A 16841-nucleotide genomic window follows, 5' to 3' on the forward strand; every position below is an offset into this window, starting at 1 on the left:
TGATAGCAAAGATCAATAAAACTAAAAGCTGGTTGTTTGAGAAGATAAACAAAATTGATAAACCATTAGCCAGACTCATCAAGAAAAAAAGGGAGAAGACTCAAATCAATAGAATTAGAAATGAAAAAGGAGAAGTAACAACTGACACTGTAGAAATACAAAGGATCATGAGAGATTACTATAAACAACTCTATGCCAATAAAATGGACAACCTGGAAGAAATGGACAAATTCTTAGAAAAGCACAACCTTCCAGGACTGAACCAGGAAGAAATAGAAAATATAAACAGACGAATCACATGCACTGAAATTGACACTGTGATTTAAAATCTTCTAACAAACCAAAGCCCAGGACCAGATGGCTTCACAGGCGAATACTATCAAACATTTAGAGAAGAACTAATACCTATCCTTCTCAAACTCCTCCAAAATATAGCAGAGGGAGGAACACTCCCAAACTCATTCTACGAGGCCACCATCACCCTGATACCAAAACCAGAAAAGAAACTACAAAAAAAGAAAACTAAAGGCCAATATCCCTAATGAATATAGATGCAAAGATCCTCAACAAAATACTAGCAAACAGAATCCAACAGCACATTAAAAGGATCATACACCATGATCAAGTGGAGTTTATCCCAGGAATGCAAGGATTCTTCAATATATGCAAATCAATCAATGTAATAAACCATATTAACAAATTGAAGGAGAAAACTCATATGATCATCTCAGTAGATACAGAAAAAGCTTTTGACAAATTTCATCACCCGTGTATGATAAAAACCCTCCAGTAAGTAGGCATAGAGGGAACTTACCTCAACATAATAAATGCCATATATGACAAACCCACAGCCAGCATCATTCTCAATGATGAAAAACGGAAACCATTTCCTCTAAGATCAGGAACAAGACAATTTTGTCCACTCTCACCACTATTATTCAACGTTTTGGAACTTTTAGCCACAACGATCAGAGAAGAAAAAGAAGTAAAAGGAATCCAAATCAGAAAAGAAGCAGTAAAGCTGTCACTGTTTGTAGATGACATGATTCTATACACAGAGAATCCTAAAGAGGCTACCAGAAAACTACTAGAGCTAATCAATGAATTTGGTAAAGTAGCAGGATACAAAGTTAACATACAGAAATCTCTTGCATTCCTATACACTAATGATGAAAAATCTGAAAAAGAAATTAAGGAAACACTCCCATTTACCACTGCAACAAAAAGAATAAAATACCTAGGAATAAACCTACCTAAGGAGGTAAAAGACCTATACTCAGAAAACTATAAGACACTGATGAAAGAAATCAAAGATGACACAAACAGATGGAGAGATATACCATGTTCTTGGATTGGAAGAATCAATATTGTGAAAATGACTCCACTACCCAAAGCAATCTACAGATTCAATGCAATCCCTACCAAACTACCAATGGCATTTTCCACGGAACTAGAACAAAAAAATCTCACAATTTGTATGGAAAGACCCCGAATAGCCAAAGCAATTTGAGAAAGAAAAATGGAGCTGGTGGAATCAGGCTACCTGACTTCAGACTATACTACAAAGCTAGAGTAATCCAAACAGTATGGTACTGGCACAAAAATAGAAATATAGATCAATGGAACAGGATACAAAGCCCAGAGATAAAGCCATGCACATATGGTCACCTCATTTTTGATAAAGGAGGCAAGAATATACAATGGAGAAAAGACAGCCTCTTCAATAAGTGGTCCTGGAAAACTGTACAGCTACATGTAAAAGAATGAAATTAGAACACTCCCTAACACCATAAATAAAAATAAAATCAAAATGCATTACAGACCTAAATGTAAGGCCAGACACTATAAAACTCTTAGAGGAAAACATAGGCAGAACACTCCATGACATAAATCACAGCAAGATCCTTTTTGACCCACCTCCTAGAGAAATGGAAATAAAACCAAAAAGAAACAAATGGGACCTAATGAAACGTAAAAGCTTTTGCACAGCAAAGGAAACCATAAACAAGATGAAAAGACAACCCTCAGAATGGGAGAAAATATTTGCAAATGAAGCAACTGACAAAGGATTAATCTCCAAAATTTATGCAGCTCCATATTAAAAAAACAAACAACCCAATCCAACAATGGCCAGAAGACCTACGTAGACATTTCTCCAAAGAAGATAAACAGATTGCCAACAAACACATGAAAGGATGCTCAACATCACTAATCATTAGAGATATGTAAATCAAAACTATAATGAGGTATCACCTTACACCATTCAGAATGGGTATCATCAAAATATCTACAAACAATAAATGCTGGAAAGGGTGTGGAGAAAAGGGAACCCTCTTGCACTGTTGGTGGGAATGTAAATTGATACAGCCACTATGGAGAACAGTACTGAGGTTCCTTAAAAAACTAAAAATAGAACTACCATATGACCCAGCAATCCCACTACGGGGTATATACCGTGAGAAAACCATAATTCAAAAAGAGTCATGTACCATAATGTTCAGTGCAGCACTATTTACAATAGCCAGGACACGGAAGCAACCTAAGTGTCCATCGACAGATGAATGGGTAAAGAAGATGTGGCACCTATATACAATGGAATATTACTCAGTCATAAATGGAAATGAAATTGAGTTATTTGTAGTGAGGTGGATGGACCTAGAGTCTGTCCTACAGAGTGAAGTAAGTCAGAAAGAGAAAAACAAATACCGTATGCTGACACATATATATGGAATCTAAAAAAAAAAAAAAGGTCATGAAGAATCTAGGGGCAAGATGGGAATAAAGATGCAGACCTACTAGAGAATGGACTTGAGGACACGGGGAGGGGGAAGGGTAAGCTGGGACGAAGTGAGAGAGTGGTAGTGTATATATGGACATATATACACTACCAAATGTAAAATAGATAGCTAGTGGGAAGCAGTCGCATAGCACAGGGAGATCAGCCCGGTGCTTTGTGACCACCTAGAGGGGTGGGATAAGGAGGGTGGGACGGACACGCAACAGGGAGGAGGTATGGGGATATATGTATATGTATAGCTGATTCAGTTTTTTATAAAGTAGAAACACACCATTGTAAAGCAATTATACTCCAATAAAGATGTTAAAAAATAATAAGCTACAGGGATATTGTACAACATGGGGGATATAGCCAATATTTTACAATATCTATGAATGGAGTATAACATTTAAAAATTGTACACCTGTAACTTTTATAATATTGTACATCAACCATACTTCAATTAAAAAAACATTTAAAGAAATAACACTTAGACCTCAATTACCCATTTCATACTTAATTTATTTCCATCTGGCTGTTTGGAGTATGCTTAAATATAAGATTCATGAGAAATTAATGATTAGATCAATTTGAGGAAAAATACACTTTCCTTACCCCTGGTGTTTTATTCTGGACTTGTACAAAAGACACATTGGATTGGCAAAGCATTAGGCTGAGGAATTGAGGTCAAGTGGAAAGGGGTGATGATTTTCAGAGTATTGGAATCAATTCCATTGCTTTCTTGTAATGGTATTTAGATGGTGTAACAGATGCTGGGGTTGGAGCTATACTTTAAAAAGGGTCCTGTTTGGTGAACAGGTCTGACTTACTGGATGGACGGATGACAATGTTATTAGAAATTGCAGCCCCGCGTTCGTTCCTGGCTGTACACTGATAAACTCCTTCATAGGTCTCTGCTTTCCCCTCGCTCATGATGTTGACTGTGAGGGTTCCCGAGCCAGACTTCATGGTGACAAGAGGGTCTTTATCTATGTCAAAATGAGTCCCATTTCGGGTCCAGGAGAAACTGCCCAACGCATAAAGGATTAAGTTTGTTTACAGCCCAGAAAAACAGGATTATTTCCTAACAAATTCCTAGCAATTTTATGGATTTCTAAATAACGATTAGATTTTAGTATTCAGTAAAAGAACAATAGGCTCCACACCTAAAATGTTTCATTGAATTATGACTTAGAAAAAAGTGCCGGCCATACATACTAAGGTACACGTCTTCATTAGAACTAACCAAAATCTGACTCAATAAAGAAATCATGCATACAGATTGTCTGTCATCTTTCAAAGAAAACATAGGAAGTAGGTCTCCGAGGCACACTCTCTTAGAGCTTTATTAGCATTTTAATTGTAAACTCCATTGTTCATAGAATTGATAACCTGCCTATAAAGATTTGCTCTGGGCTGAAGTGTAAGAAGAAAGGCCTTCACAAGTACTAATATATGTGTGTGTTTAAAAGTGATCAGACCAGTGTCAAGTTACCAAAATGCAAAGTATGAGTTGGGAGGAGAGGAAACATGAGCTCAATGGTGTTTTAAGTGTCGGTTATTAAAAGTGATCATTGTATATCAAATATATTTTGAGAATTTTTAATTCTAGAGATGATTTTTGTAAATTTCTTAGGAAGTATTTCAAATTGTCAACTGAAAGTCTTCTTTTTCAGTTTTATTTATGTAAAAGACTGCCTTATATAAAAGTCCCAGTGCCCAAGTAATCAAATACTTGATAACTGATCACAAATCAACAATGGCCACGCTCTTAACAAAAGCATGAATCTCTGAACTTTCCCATGATTTCCAAGTCCTCCTGGATTTCCCTTCCCACTGCTTATCCTTATAGCAGGAGTTGTCACAACTCCTAGGGTAGGGGACAGGGGTGTTGGCTGCTGCTGGCTTATTGTAGGTAGAGGCCAGGGATGCTGCAAAGTATCCCACAATGCACAGAAAAGCTCTTGTCTCCACAGCAAAAAAACTGCCCAGCCCAAAATATCAATAGAGCTGAGATGGAGAAATCCTGCCTAAGAGTTACAGGAGGTAGTAATTAAATGTTAAACTAAAAGGGGTGTCATCAAAGGACATCACATTAGGGCCTGAGTGCTCAAGGGTTTCTAATAATATGACAGAAGAGATTGCTTTGAAGCCATCCTTTGATGGAAGTTTTTGGTATACTTTCGTAATTTTTTTCTCCGGTGCCAGTCTGTGATAGATGAATAAGGCTCGTCATAGACAAACTTGGAAATAAAATATTGAGAAAATTTCCCTTCTTTATAACTTAAAAAAATACACATTATCTCTCAAAAATAATGATCTAACCCTCCAGAATTTCCAGATACTACTGGACAAGTTATGGATCATCCACTAAGGAGCTGTGGGACCTTGGATAGGTTAACCTAGCATTACTGGGCATCAGTTCCCCATCTATAAGATATACTGGTTGGACCAGATAATGTCTACTGTCTCTCCCAACTCTAAAAGGCTGTACAGTGCGCATGCCAAGGTGCATATGGAGAATCCTGAGTGCTGAACACTGCCATGTTTGGAAAACCACTTGGGGCTATTTTATAGACTTGTAGAGAGCTAGGAGAGATCTTCGAAGTTGTCAAGTTCAACTTCTTTATTTTACATTTATCTGTAAACTGAGGCCCATAGAGAAGGAATCTACCCATGTCATAAAGCCATCAGAAGGCTCTTTCCACACCTTCCCACAATTTTTTAGCATATCACAGAAAGGTATCAGTATGGAAATGCAACCATCTGGGTTTTTAAGAAGGACCAACAGAATTTAATTAAGCAGAGAGACAAAACAATGAACCTACAAATGATACTTTAATAATATGCAGGACCTGAAATTAACTTCAACATGAATATCAATGCTTATTATCAATATTATAACAGCACAAAGCACACCCACCTTGGAGGAGGTTTCCCTTTGGCCTCACACTGGATTACAATATTCTCCCGTGGGTCAATAATGTAATCTTTTGGAGACTGTTGAGTAATGGTTGGAGGTTGTACCACTTAATGGTAGAAAGAAGAACAATGTAAAGAAATAAATCATTTAATATCATAATAGCAATCACTTTTTTCTATATCAAAATCACTTACCCTAGACTAAATATTCTCCAAATGTTTCTAGTAATTTCCACTGTGGTAACACACCCCCTCAGCAGATTTTTAGCAAGCTAAAAGACTCCTAAAACTTTGGAGTCAAGGTATAACTCCCTTTTGGTAACTTTATATGTGCTCATAAAGCCCATTTCCCCACTCTGAAAGTATGGGAAAATAATTACCAATATAAGCTTAATATTAAGATGTTTCATTTCTGATGTAACAATGAGAAATTTCTCTGATAGTTTTGATTCAAATGATGCCTTTCAATGAAATTTAAGTTATGAGGTAAATTTGCATCTTTCTTGGGAAAGAGTTATGGACTTGTAGTTTATTACTGGGCTCATGTAAATTAATACATTGGTAACAAATATATTTGAGAAGCTAACGTGAAAAAGATGGTTAAAATTAGAGACTTGACATGTCTTATTAGAGCCAGGAGGTAGGTGGCTACTAGAAGCAAAGATAAAACAAACTTCTTTAGAAGAGAAATTGAATTGGGAAGCTCTCTGTTTTAGGAAACAATATTCTCATTTCACTCTTCAAAGTGTTATCTGATCATTTATTATCAAATTGTAGGGAGAAACTGTTCTGATCTGGAGCAACTGAATCTGAAAAAAGCTGGTACGTGGACATTTGATGTTCAGGTCACTCTAAGATTACCACGTCTTCCTTCTTGTGAAATCAGAACCACAGAGTGTAGAACAGGAAGGGACTGGAGAAATAATCCATTTCAACTTCTTTTGTTGCTCAGAGCAGCAAAATAGCTTGACTAGGAAGGCACAAAGCAGAGAAGAGAAGCGAACTCTCCTGGTGGAAGCCACTGCCTTGCACAACTCGAAGGAGAGCTGTTTACACAGACCAGTGGTTCTCAACCAGGGGCCATGTGCCCCCAGTCCTTGGGGGACATCTGGCCACATCCAGAGTCCATTTTGATTGTCACCACTGGGATGGGGGTGGTCCTGGCATCTGGTGGGTAGAGGCCAGGGATGCTGCTAAACATCTTACAACGTACAGGACATCTTTACCATGTAAAGACTTATCTGGATCATTTTTCATATTCTGGATCGTCCCTTTCCTCTCCACCTATGCTCTGTGCTTCCTTTGTGAAACTTCTTCCACCTGTCAATCAAGTATTTCCCAAAGCTTAATAATCGTCCTCAGCTTTTGTCTTTCTTTCCTGTGGTGAATTGTTGCCAGGGCTAAATTGATCATTTCCATGTTCAATGCCTTATAAATCTGTAAACATGGATCTCTTCTCTTGCTTTGTCTGCAGTCTCGGGGCTGTTCACCAGACGTCTCTTACTAAACATCCAAATAACACCTAAAATATAGATAAAAAATGAAACTCATAATTGCCATCATTTATTGTGCACCTATTAACTGCGGGATACTGCACAGTGTCAATTTCAACTCCTTTAGCAAGATCCATCCCTTCCTCGTCCTCCTTAGCCAGCTGCTCTTCCCAGCCTCTAGCACTGTTCACAGGACACTCATGCTTCTAGCCGGCAGTTACCAAAGCTGGTTAACAGTTTGGGCTAGTGGTTAAGAACTAGTCTATTTCTTACCAGCTGTGAGACTTCAAGCAATTTTCTTAACTTCTGTAAGCCCTCGTTCCCATAGAGGAAAAACAGGGTTTAAAAGTAGTATCTACCTCCTAGGGTTGCTGGGAAAATTAAATAAAATAATTTGTGTAAAATTCTTAGTACATTCCAGTCCTATAATGGTTCAGTGATGTTAGCTATAAACATTTTTAATTAGACCAGCTTCACTTTGGAGTGATCCTTCAGGCTTTGGGAGTAGAGAGTTTGGGATGATGGAAAGAAGCCTAGAATTTCCCACTCAGGGACTGGTGGGCATAGGTGGTGGGTAGGGGGATTTTTAGGAGTGACTCAGTCCAATTCTTTGTGCTTTTCTGTAAGTGACAGAGGTGCAAGGGTAATGGTTGCAGACCCAGAACTTCTATTCATGTGTCTGTAACAGAGCTGGCTTAGCTGTCACGCATTAACTGCTAAGAGTTTAGCACCTAGATGTACCTCTTTGAAGCGTGCTTAGGTCAACTGGCAACTAACAAGGGCTTTGAAGTAATAAGGGGAAAAGGTGGTTTTATATAATTTTCCTGGCTAATCTAATATCAAAGAATTTTTCAAATGCCTGAAAACTACTTTTTTAGGTAGATGACAGATGTTGCCCTACTGTCAGAGGCAGCAGTTATAGATTAGAGCATGCCACTCAGAGATGATGTGAATGGGGGTGCCTGTCTTTTGCACACATCAAAACAATTCTCAAATTCTCTGGGCCATTATACTGATGACACTTAGAAACACTAGTCTACCCAGTCCTACAGGTTGAAGAAGTTTGACAGCGAACTCGGGTGAAGCATTTTCATGCACCCACCTGCTATATATACCCAAAGACATGTTTTTATTCCAGCAAGCCTTTAACAGCATTTAGAACCAGACATTCTCTTCAAATTTTGTGAATTTTCTCACTGAGTTACATCAGATGTGAACAAAGCTCAGAAGTTAGTAGCCCAGAATACTGGTAAAAGAAAGACAGTAATACCTGAGTCTTCAGAATTCATGCAAGGAATAGATTAAACCTGCTTCTTGGAATTTAAATGCAATGATTAGCCACAGTAAACACACACGCTTAAAAAGACGTTAGTCACGAAAACAAAATCGTGCATTTTAATTCACAGCATTCATTCAAAAACAAAGACACAGTCAAATTTTCACACTGCCTGGTAATGACGGAAAGACACTTACAGTCTTCAAGAAGTTTTGCTTTTTCCCCAGCAATATCAGCAGGTGAGTGGGCAAACAGGATTAAAGAAAACCAGGTGTTAGTGATAAGAACCTTAGCACCCTGAAGATAAAAGGGGCATCTTGCCTATTTTATTTGACCTAAAAAACCAGTAGAGCAAAGACGGAGGTTGTGAAGTAGCAAGAGAAAGAAACTCCCATTAAAGGTTTTGTTTATTCCTGAAGCAGACCTTTCTACATCCACATATGGAAGAACAAAAGGGATGCTGTAGGCCAAAAAATGATTCTGCCAGGAATAGGAATGGCTAATTCCATTCCATACGTTGTGCTGGACAATTACATTCAATTTGAAAAGCAGCTGAAATCTACAATTAATCTGAGTTGTCACATACTGTGTTGTCTGATCCTATTACCCCAGACATCACTACGCACATGGTGACAATACCTAACAATGGGACATTGCTACAATGACAGCGTTCCATCCAAGCTAAATCCAACACTGATCTGAGGTTTTTAGATTTCTACGGTTAATCGCCAAGTAGGTAATTGCACTTTTCAGACTGTTAGCATGTTTCTGCTTCAGAATTCCTCAGTCACCCAGGCTTTGCTAGTACCCACCCCAAGGAGCGGCTCATGGAAAGGGAGGATAAGGAAGAGGGGCAGGGAAGAAATGACATTAGCATGCAGTTCACATGATTCTGCTGTGCTGCCTGTCATTACTACTTGCAAAGGTTAATGCAGGAGCACCTGGGTTGCCTGTGACTTTCTTTTCATCATGGTTCTGCTGTTCTCCATTAGCAGCGATAATTGAGTTAGCCGTAGGTGACTGTTTCCCTCTGATTGTAAGACTGAGCAGTCAGATTAAAGGGGAACATATTTAACAGAAGAGAGAACAAAAGCATTTCTCTCAAATGCTCTTTCTTCTACACATCCATTAGGGCAAATGCTTACTTAGGCATTCCAACTCCAATGGGCTTAACCAATCATATCTCTTTTTTTTTTTTTAACTGAAATTAAGGTCACTGAATGAATATCTTTTGAAAAGAAGGAGAACGTTGCATTTTCTTACACTTTAGACTAAAGATGCACAGAAAAGGGAGTCAACAAAGTATGGGGCCAATCACATCTCTTCTTAATTGTCTCCCCACTGGCAGTTGCAACCTCATTGGCAAAAAAAAAAACAAAAAAAAACCTGACATCCCAACAATAGAATCGCCCCGGGAAAGTGTACCTTCCTTGTACCTTGGAAAGCTCGCCAAACAGATGTTCTATTCAAGAAGCTAATGGATTTAAAGAGGTCATGCTGATTAGGGATGAAGAATAAACCAATTCTGAAGTACAGTAATAGTCCAGATTTCAAATTCTGCTTTCCGTTGCAGGAAAAGTGACCCATTGGCCCCTAGCATTATCTTTATTTCTTACAAACAGGCCACCCAGCCCAGGGAGAGTGCAGTATACACAGTACTTTATTCAGGAAAGGGTGGGCTCCTATAGTAGCTGTTACTTGCTCCACTTTTTTTTTTTTTTTTTTTTTGTGGTATGTGAGCCTCTCACTGCTGTGGCCTCTCCCGTTGCGGAGCACAGGCTCCGGACGCGCAGGCTCAGCGGCCATGGCTCACGGGCCCAGCCTCTCCGCAGCATGTGGGATCTTCCCGGACCGGGGCACGAACCCGTGTCCCCTGCATCGGCAGGCGGACTCACAACCACTGTGCCACCAGGGAAGCCCACTTGCTCCATTTTAAATAGTAATTTTGCCGAAGACTTGTTTCATTCTCAACATTGACATCTTGGTTTTTTATCACCGTTTTAAAAACAAAGACCTCTCACTAGCCTTTAGATAAGATATAGTTCCTAGCTCTAAACTCATATTTAAGATCCAAAACTCAAAAGTGAATTGTGCCTTGTCTGAATCCAGAGAAACGAGCCGTGGGTAGTTTGGGGATACAGAGGGGCGTGGGGTTGGCTGAGAGATGATCTTTTCACTCTTAGCATATGAAGAAAGAAGGTGGAGATGCGGGGACAGGATAAATGGGGTGTGTGTGGGGGGTCTCTGTGATCATTTTAAAGCGATTTCTATAGTTTTCTTGCGGGACTCCTTCTATAAAGAGTTGCCTGCTGGGAGGATCAGGGTAGCTCACAATTCACTCCTTCTCTGGTCAGCCCCCCCATGGTACACCAAAAGCACCTGAGGGGAGGGAAAGATAATGACAGGGAAGGGACAATGTGTCTGCGATTCAATGGCCATTTCTAGGGTCTGATTCTTTATAAACACAGGGTGCTGAAGGTAAAAGGCAGATTAGTTTTGATTCGCTTTTCAGGATCACACGGACATCTCCTCCATCCACATGGCTCAGAGTGATGGTAAATGCCGGGGAGGGTCTGACTCCCGGGCCTAAGAGCTTTCCAGCGTTAATACTTACGATCAAGAGGGACTTCCAGTGCACTAATCATCTGGCACAGGAAGAGTATCAGGGGTGCTCTGCTTGCAGATAAGTGCTTCTTTTTCGGCATCATTATTTTAAGCTGCATTAGCTGAACTCCTGCTGAGCCCCACAAGCTGAATTTCCTTTTCTTCTTTCACAAAAGATGTGTGTGCAACGTTTAAATAAGTCTCATGCAGGAAACTGAAAAAGGATAGGAGAAGAATTATAGTGCACTTTTGAAAAAAGGAGGAAATGAAGAGAGGAAGTCGGCAGCACAGAAAATCAGTTCTGTATTATACATGAACTCTAAATGGAACTCTAACTTTTAAATATTTCACTCTGAAGACTGAGAGACTCATTTATTCATAAATCAGCTAAAATTAGGTCAGAAATATTTGTAAGGATGTCAAGCAAAATCTGTCAACTTTGCCACCCTTCTGGTTTTCCCGTTTTAAATATCTGCTTTATATTAGAGGCTACCATGTTCCTAATAGATCAGGAAAACTTGGCTTATAAATCGGTTAGAAGGTGTGCCTTTGAAGGGGAGGCCTAATGGCTTCTCCTTTCTAGAGATTACCACTGGGAAAGTTCAGGGCATGGTTGCCAACTTGCTTCAAACCCCAAACACTGATTTACCGGTTCAACCACCAAGAATTCTGGCCTTCTCCATCTCCTACCTAGACGGTGGCAACAGCTATGCCTGGGCTCTGAGTTCCAGGTCTTCCTCACTGCAGTCACCCTCCTAAACAGTGCTGATTAGTTTTCCTAAGGGTCTTTGGTTAAATACTGGGAGTAGCCCCATGGGACCTACCCGATTAAAGTTCAATATATCCTTAAATAAGTCATACAAAAACTTGAACGACCTGGTCTCAATTATCCCACCAACCTCATTTCCCTCTATCGTCATGTAAGTATTCTTTTTTGCCTGACTGTCTGATTCTGCTTTGCTTTCTTGGGTCAATCCTTCAGTACGCTTTGAATTTTCCTAACTTCTTGCCTTGGTTTATTCTATTCCTTTTACCTGTAATGCCCTCTCCACCCTATTTCCTCAACAATGTCCAATGGGTTTCTTTATAGAGCGTTTACTGGGTTGGCCAAAAAGTTCGTTTGGGTTTTCTGTAACATCTTATGGCAAAACCTGAACGAACTTTTTGGCCAACCCAACATGAGCTGATCACTCAAACTAGAAGGCATTTCTCTCTCTCTGAGAATCTCTGAAATTACGTTTTATTCATCACATATAGTGTACAGGTAGATACAGTGATAGACTTTTTTTGGGGTATGCATACTCTCTCCCCTACTCCTTCAGGCAAAGGTTGAGCCTCTCCCATCTTTGTATTCCTCTCCTATCACCTAAGGTAGTATGCCCTGCACATGGAAGTACCGAGAGAACACGAGCACACAGAATACAGACCTCTGTCCTACAACAGACCTCTACCTGGAATGACGGGTTTAATCACAGCTTCTCATCAATAAAGAGAAGTGTGAGTGACCAATGGCTCTCTTGCGAAGGTAGGGGTGTCATTATTATAAACTAAGATTGTTCTTACAGCTTAATTACTGGTGTAATCGTGTATTTTTAAAATGTCCATCTTTCCCACTGAACTGAAAGCCTCGAAGGGTAGGGACAACATCTTTCCTGTTCCCCATTGTGTCCTCAGAGCTCTTCACAGTGCCTGGCACGTGGTAGGGAGTAAATAAATATTGGTAGAAAAAAAGGGAAGGGGTGACAGGGGAAAGGTGAGGTTGTATTCAGATAGGCACTCTGACCACAGTCTGCCTGTGGCTATATTTATATTTACACTACTTGGTTTAAAAACCAAACTCTTGTCACTATGGTCAAATTAGTTGGCATATCATGTCTGTGTATGGAAGAGAGCTTAAATGTATAAAAGAAAAATGAAACAATGCTGACAACATGTGTTTTGCTAGCAGCTGAGTTCTGATTCGAACCGGATTATAGTTATAGTTGGACATTTCTTGCTAAACAAATACAAAAAAATATGCTAAACATAGACATCATACATATATAAATATTATTTTGTGAATGAAACATCCATACTGTGTGGTTTCATTTAAGATCCAGGAAATTTGTCTTCCCATATTATAATATATAAACAATCATGACCATTAAACATCGAGAGGCTGGTAGAAAAGCTCGCCCAACCATTTCTAACCAAAATATAAACCAGACTGTCTTTCTGTGCATGCAAAGCAGATCTATACCATTTAATCGAATTGACTTAGGTCTCTCATGATTTTTTTTTTGGTTGAAACGCTAATTGTGAATTTACACATAAGCTTCAAGGAAAATTAACATAAATGGCACAAATGGCACTAAAACAATCAATGGTACATGCTACACGTACTGAGAGAAAACGACAGAACCAAGCACCAAGAAAACAAAAGGCATTCCCGCTTGATTTGTGTCAAGCTAACTGAGTTTATTCAATTTAAGTGCTTAGCTTTCGAAGAGATGCCAGAGAACTAAAACACTTTCTAAAAGATGTACTAAGAAATTGTAATGCCCGTAAGATCGTAAGCAACTACATACAATTTCCAAGTTCTTCATTCATTATTTATTTTGCTTGGATGCCTTAACTACTCATCCTTCAGAACAGAGAAAACAATGACACAACGTCGGGTAAAAGAAAGTATCATTCAACTGCTTTGCCTTTTCAGAATACAGATGGAATAAAATATTCCACATTATATCACAGTGTTATATAAAGAAAAAAATAAAAATCTTAAGAAAAACTGAAACAACACTTACTTAAAGAGACATGAGTCAATCTTCACAGTGAGAGGAGCTCATGAACTACAGGGAATGAAGAAGTGGTCTCTCTTCAGAAGCTGTAAGTTCATTCAAACCAATAGCCACAGAATCATCTCCAGTGTAGATTCTGTTTGGGGAGGACAAAGCAATGGCCCAGCCCACCCTCCAAATCCTGCCCATGGAAAATCACCGACTTCTCCTATGAATGCCATCACAGGTGAATAACCCAACACCCAAGGACAGCATTAGGTCCCCGGCACTCAGTCACAGTGAAAATCAAATACAGCTACGGAAAACTGAGCTTTCTCTCTTGAAGAGCGATGGGCTTTGCAAGTCTTACAAAGAAAAACCACTGCTTCTGCCCTCGGAGTACCGATGTCAGCACCCTGCCCTGCCAGGAGCCTACCTGTCTTTTACTTTACCTTGGAAAAAGGATGGTCATTCTCTCTTACATGAGAATCGTGAACTAAAACTAAACGGTTAATGCAATTACATTAGCATGAATGAAACCCCCATTTGAAATAGCAGCATCTTGTTTAGTCAAAGCTAGAGGGCATGTTAGCACAATATAGCTTACAATTTTCAAAAAATATTTGCCACAGACATTTTAAAGCATGCTTGAATGAGGCAAATGATAGGTTCATCTTCAGAACAGAAATCATCCTGACATTGAAAAGCACATATATTGTTAAAACAACCCAGAGTAATGATAAACAGGAAAGCCTTTTACTATTTCACTTCATTTCACTCCGTTCAAAGCAACTTTTATGTATTACCTACAGAATCTCTTAACAGAAGGAAAAAAAAAATCTCCCTCTTTTAGTAAACTTTTTATCATTAGGAAAGAAACACAATTCAAGATTTCCTTACTTCTTTTGCCTAAAATTCATATGAAACCATACAGCACATGTTGCCTCACATTTTTACCATATATTTTAAAAGAAAAACCTAAGGTTTTGACAAAGGGTTCATATTAAGCCCAAGAAACATAGCTCTCTTGTTGCTTAAGAAGTCCTGTCATTAAGAAAGAAGAGAAAATCTTTGTTTTTCTCAAGTGAAAACTGAAATTATTTGAATAAAAAAAATATAGCAGCTCTCCACTAGAACCAGAAGGCCATGCACTACTTACCACTTCATTCTAGCCTGTCTGTACTTTTCAGCTTCCCGACATGGGTGGTTCAATGTTGATTGCACAGTGTAACACAATCTGCTCTCTAAGCCAGTAAACAAAGATGCTTATGTGACTGGATGCCCTTTGGCACACTAATCATCGCTCTGGTGAGCCCTCAGCGGCTGGCCTCACTGAGTGGATAGCTAACTGGAAGTGGCATCATCTTGACTGTGAAAGGCGTTTTTCAGCAATCAACTCGGGATGGTTACTTGTTTTTTTAATTGAGGTATAGTTGATTTACAATCTTGTGTTAGTTTCTGACGTACAGCAAACTGATTGTTATATATCAATATACATGTATGTGTGTATATATATATTCTTTTCCATTATGGTTTATTACAGGACGTTAAATATAGTTCCCTGTGCTATACAGTAGGACCCTGTTATTTATCTATTTTATACATAGTAGTTTGTATCTGCTAATCCCAAACTCCTAATTTATCCCTCCCCCAACCCCTTTCCCCTTTGGTAACCGCAAGTCTGTTCTCTATGTCTATGAATCTGTTTCTGTTTTGTAAATAAGTTCATTTGTGTCATATTTTAGATTCCACATATAAGTGATGTTATATATTTGTCTTTCTCTGTCTGACTTACTTCTCTCAGTATGACAGTCTCTGGGTCCATCCATGTTGCTGCAAATGGCATTATTTCACTCTTTTTTACGGCTGAGTAGTATTGGGAGGGTTACTTTTTATATTTTGTTAAACATTTACCAAAAGGAATAAGCACACTAATGCCCATTCCTAGCCCGTGCTTGTGCTGGTCAATCACTGGTTTTGAGTCTAAGACTACGGAAGGAAGATTAGAGAGAAACGGACAAACACTTTGTATAATTAACACAGGAACAAAGTCACACAAATCTACACAACTCCACTACCAGGAATGCGCCTTAGAAAAAAGGAGTTTGGGATTATGTGACTCTAGAGAGTGTAACGATCTCTTCAAATAACAAGGCAAACTTTGTGAAGCAGAGGAACATGTTTCTAATTCCCTCCCAGACCAAAGGGATGTCCCATAATAGAGATTCTGCAAGGAATCTGGTAGCTAGAACCTGGAATAGTACTGAAGGAAAGGTGAATAATTAATAGATGTTTTTTAACCAAGTAATAGATGACAGAATACATCTTGATAATAGCTCAAATCTCCAATACTCAGAGCACTCTAACTGATTATGTTACTTGGTATTCATAAAAATCACAGAAAATAGGAAAGCAGGTATTATACCCATTAAACAGATGAGGAAAAAACCAATCATGGTGGCCATTATTCACTGAGACCTTCTATGTGCCAGGAATCACTCTGAGTTTGTTCCATGTATTAATTTATCTCATCTTGCCAATAACCCCAAAAGGGAAACTCTATTTCATTTCCCAGTTTACTGGTAAGGAACCTGAGATGCAGGATGGTAAAGTCATTTGCTTAAGGACACACACAAGGTATGTGACGTGACAGACCCACAGCTCCAGTTCTTCCGAAAAGTTCTAGAGCTTTCAGCCTGTCACATTGCCCTTCTTCTCATATCCTCTTATTTTGCATTTAGCCAATAAGCAAACAGAATTACCAAGTTTAGTCACTGATGTTAAAAAACAAAGTGCTAATGGTTTGTGAATATCTACAGAAGATCTTCCCCGTGTGGCCCAGAGCACAACTTCAGGGGCCCCTTCACACTGGATGGCATGTGAACAGGGCCTGCTGGAACTGTACCACATGTTGACCCTGGCCTTTGAAAGGAACCACAAGCTAGGACACTGTAGGCAAGACACACTTTCAGAAAGTTAATTTTAAAAGCAGGCAATGTAGTTATGGAGAA

At 39.1% G+C, this 16841-nt stretch overlaps 1 protein-coding gene across 1 annotated transcript in view; it reads right to left on the reverse strand.

The window, feature by feature from the left end:
* The window catches only part of NRCAM (neuronal cell adhesion molecule), a 320173-nt gene that overhangs the window by 81322 nt on the left and 222010 nt on the right, over nt 1–16841 (reverse strand). Inside the window, exons 4-6 of the mRNA XM_027123939.1 lie at nt 11082–11285; nt 5700–5805; nt 3607–3803 (exon numbers count right to left, since the gene is read on the reverse strand). Of these exons, the coding sequence (XP_026979740.1) occupies nt 3607–3803; nt 5700–5805; nt 11082–11190 (412 nt within the window). The 5' untranslated portion in view covers nt 11191–11285. The remainder of the gene's footprint in view (nt 1–3606; nt 3804–5699; nt 5806–11081; nt 11286–16841) is intronic.

The sequence above is a fragment of the Aethalodelphis obliquidens genome, unplaced genomic scaffold (genome assembly GCF_003676395.1).
Source record: "Aethalodelphis obliquidens isolate GAN/ISIS:26980383/991018 unplaced genomic scaffold, ASM367639v1 scaffold27, whole genome shotgun sequence".
NCBI lineage: Eukaryota > Metazoa > Chordata > Mammalia > Artiodactyla > Delphinidae > Aethalodelphis > Aethalodelphis obliquidens.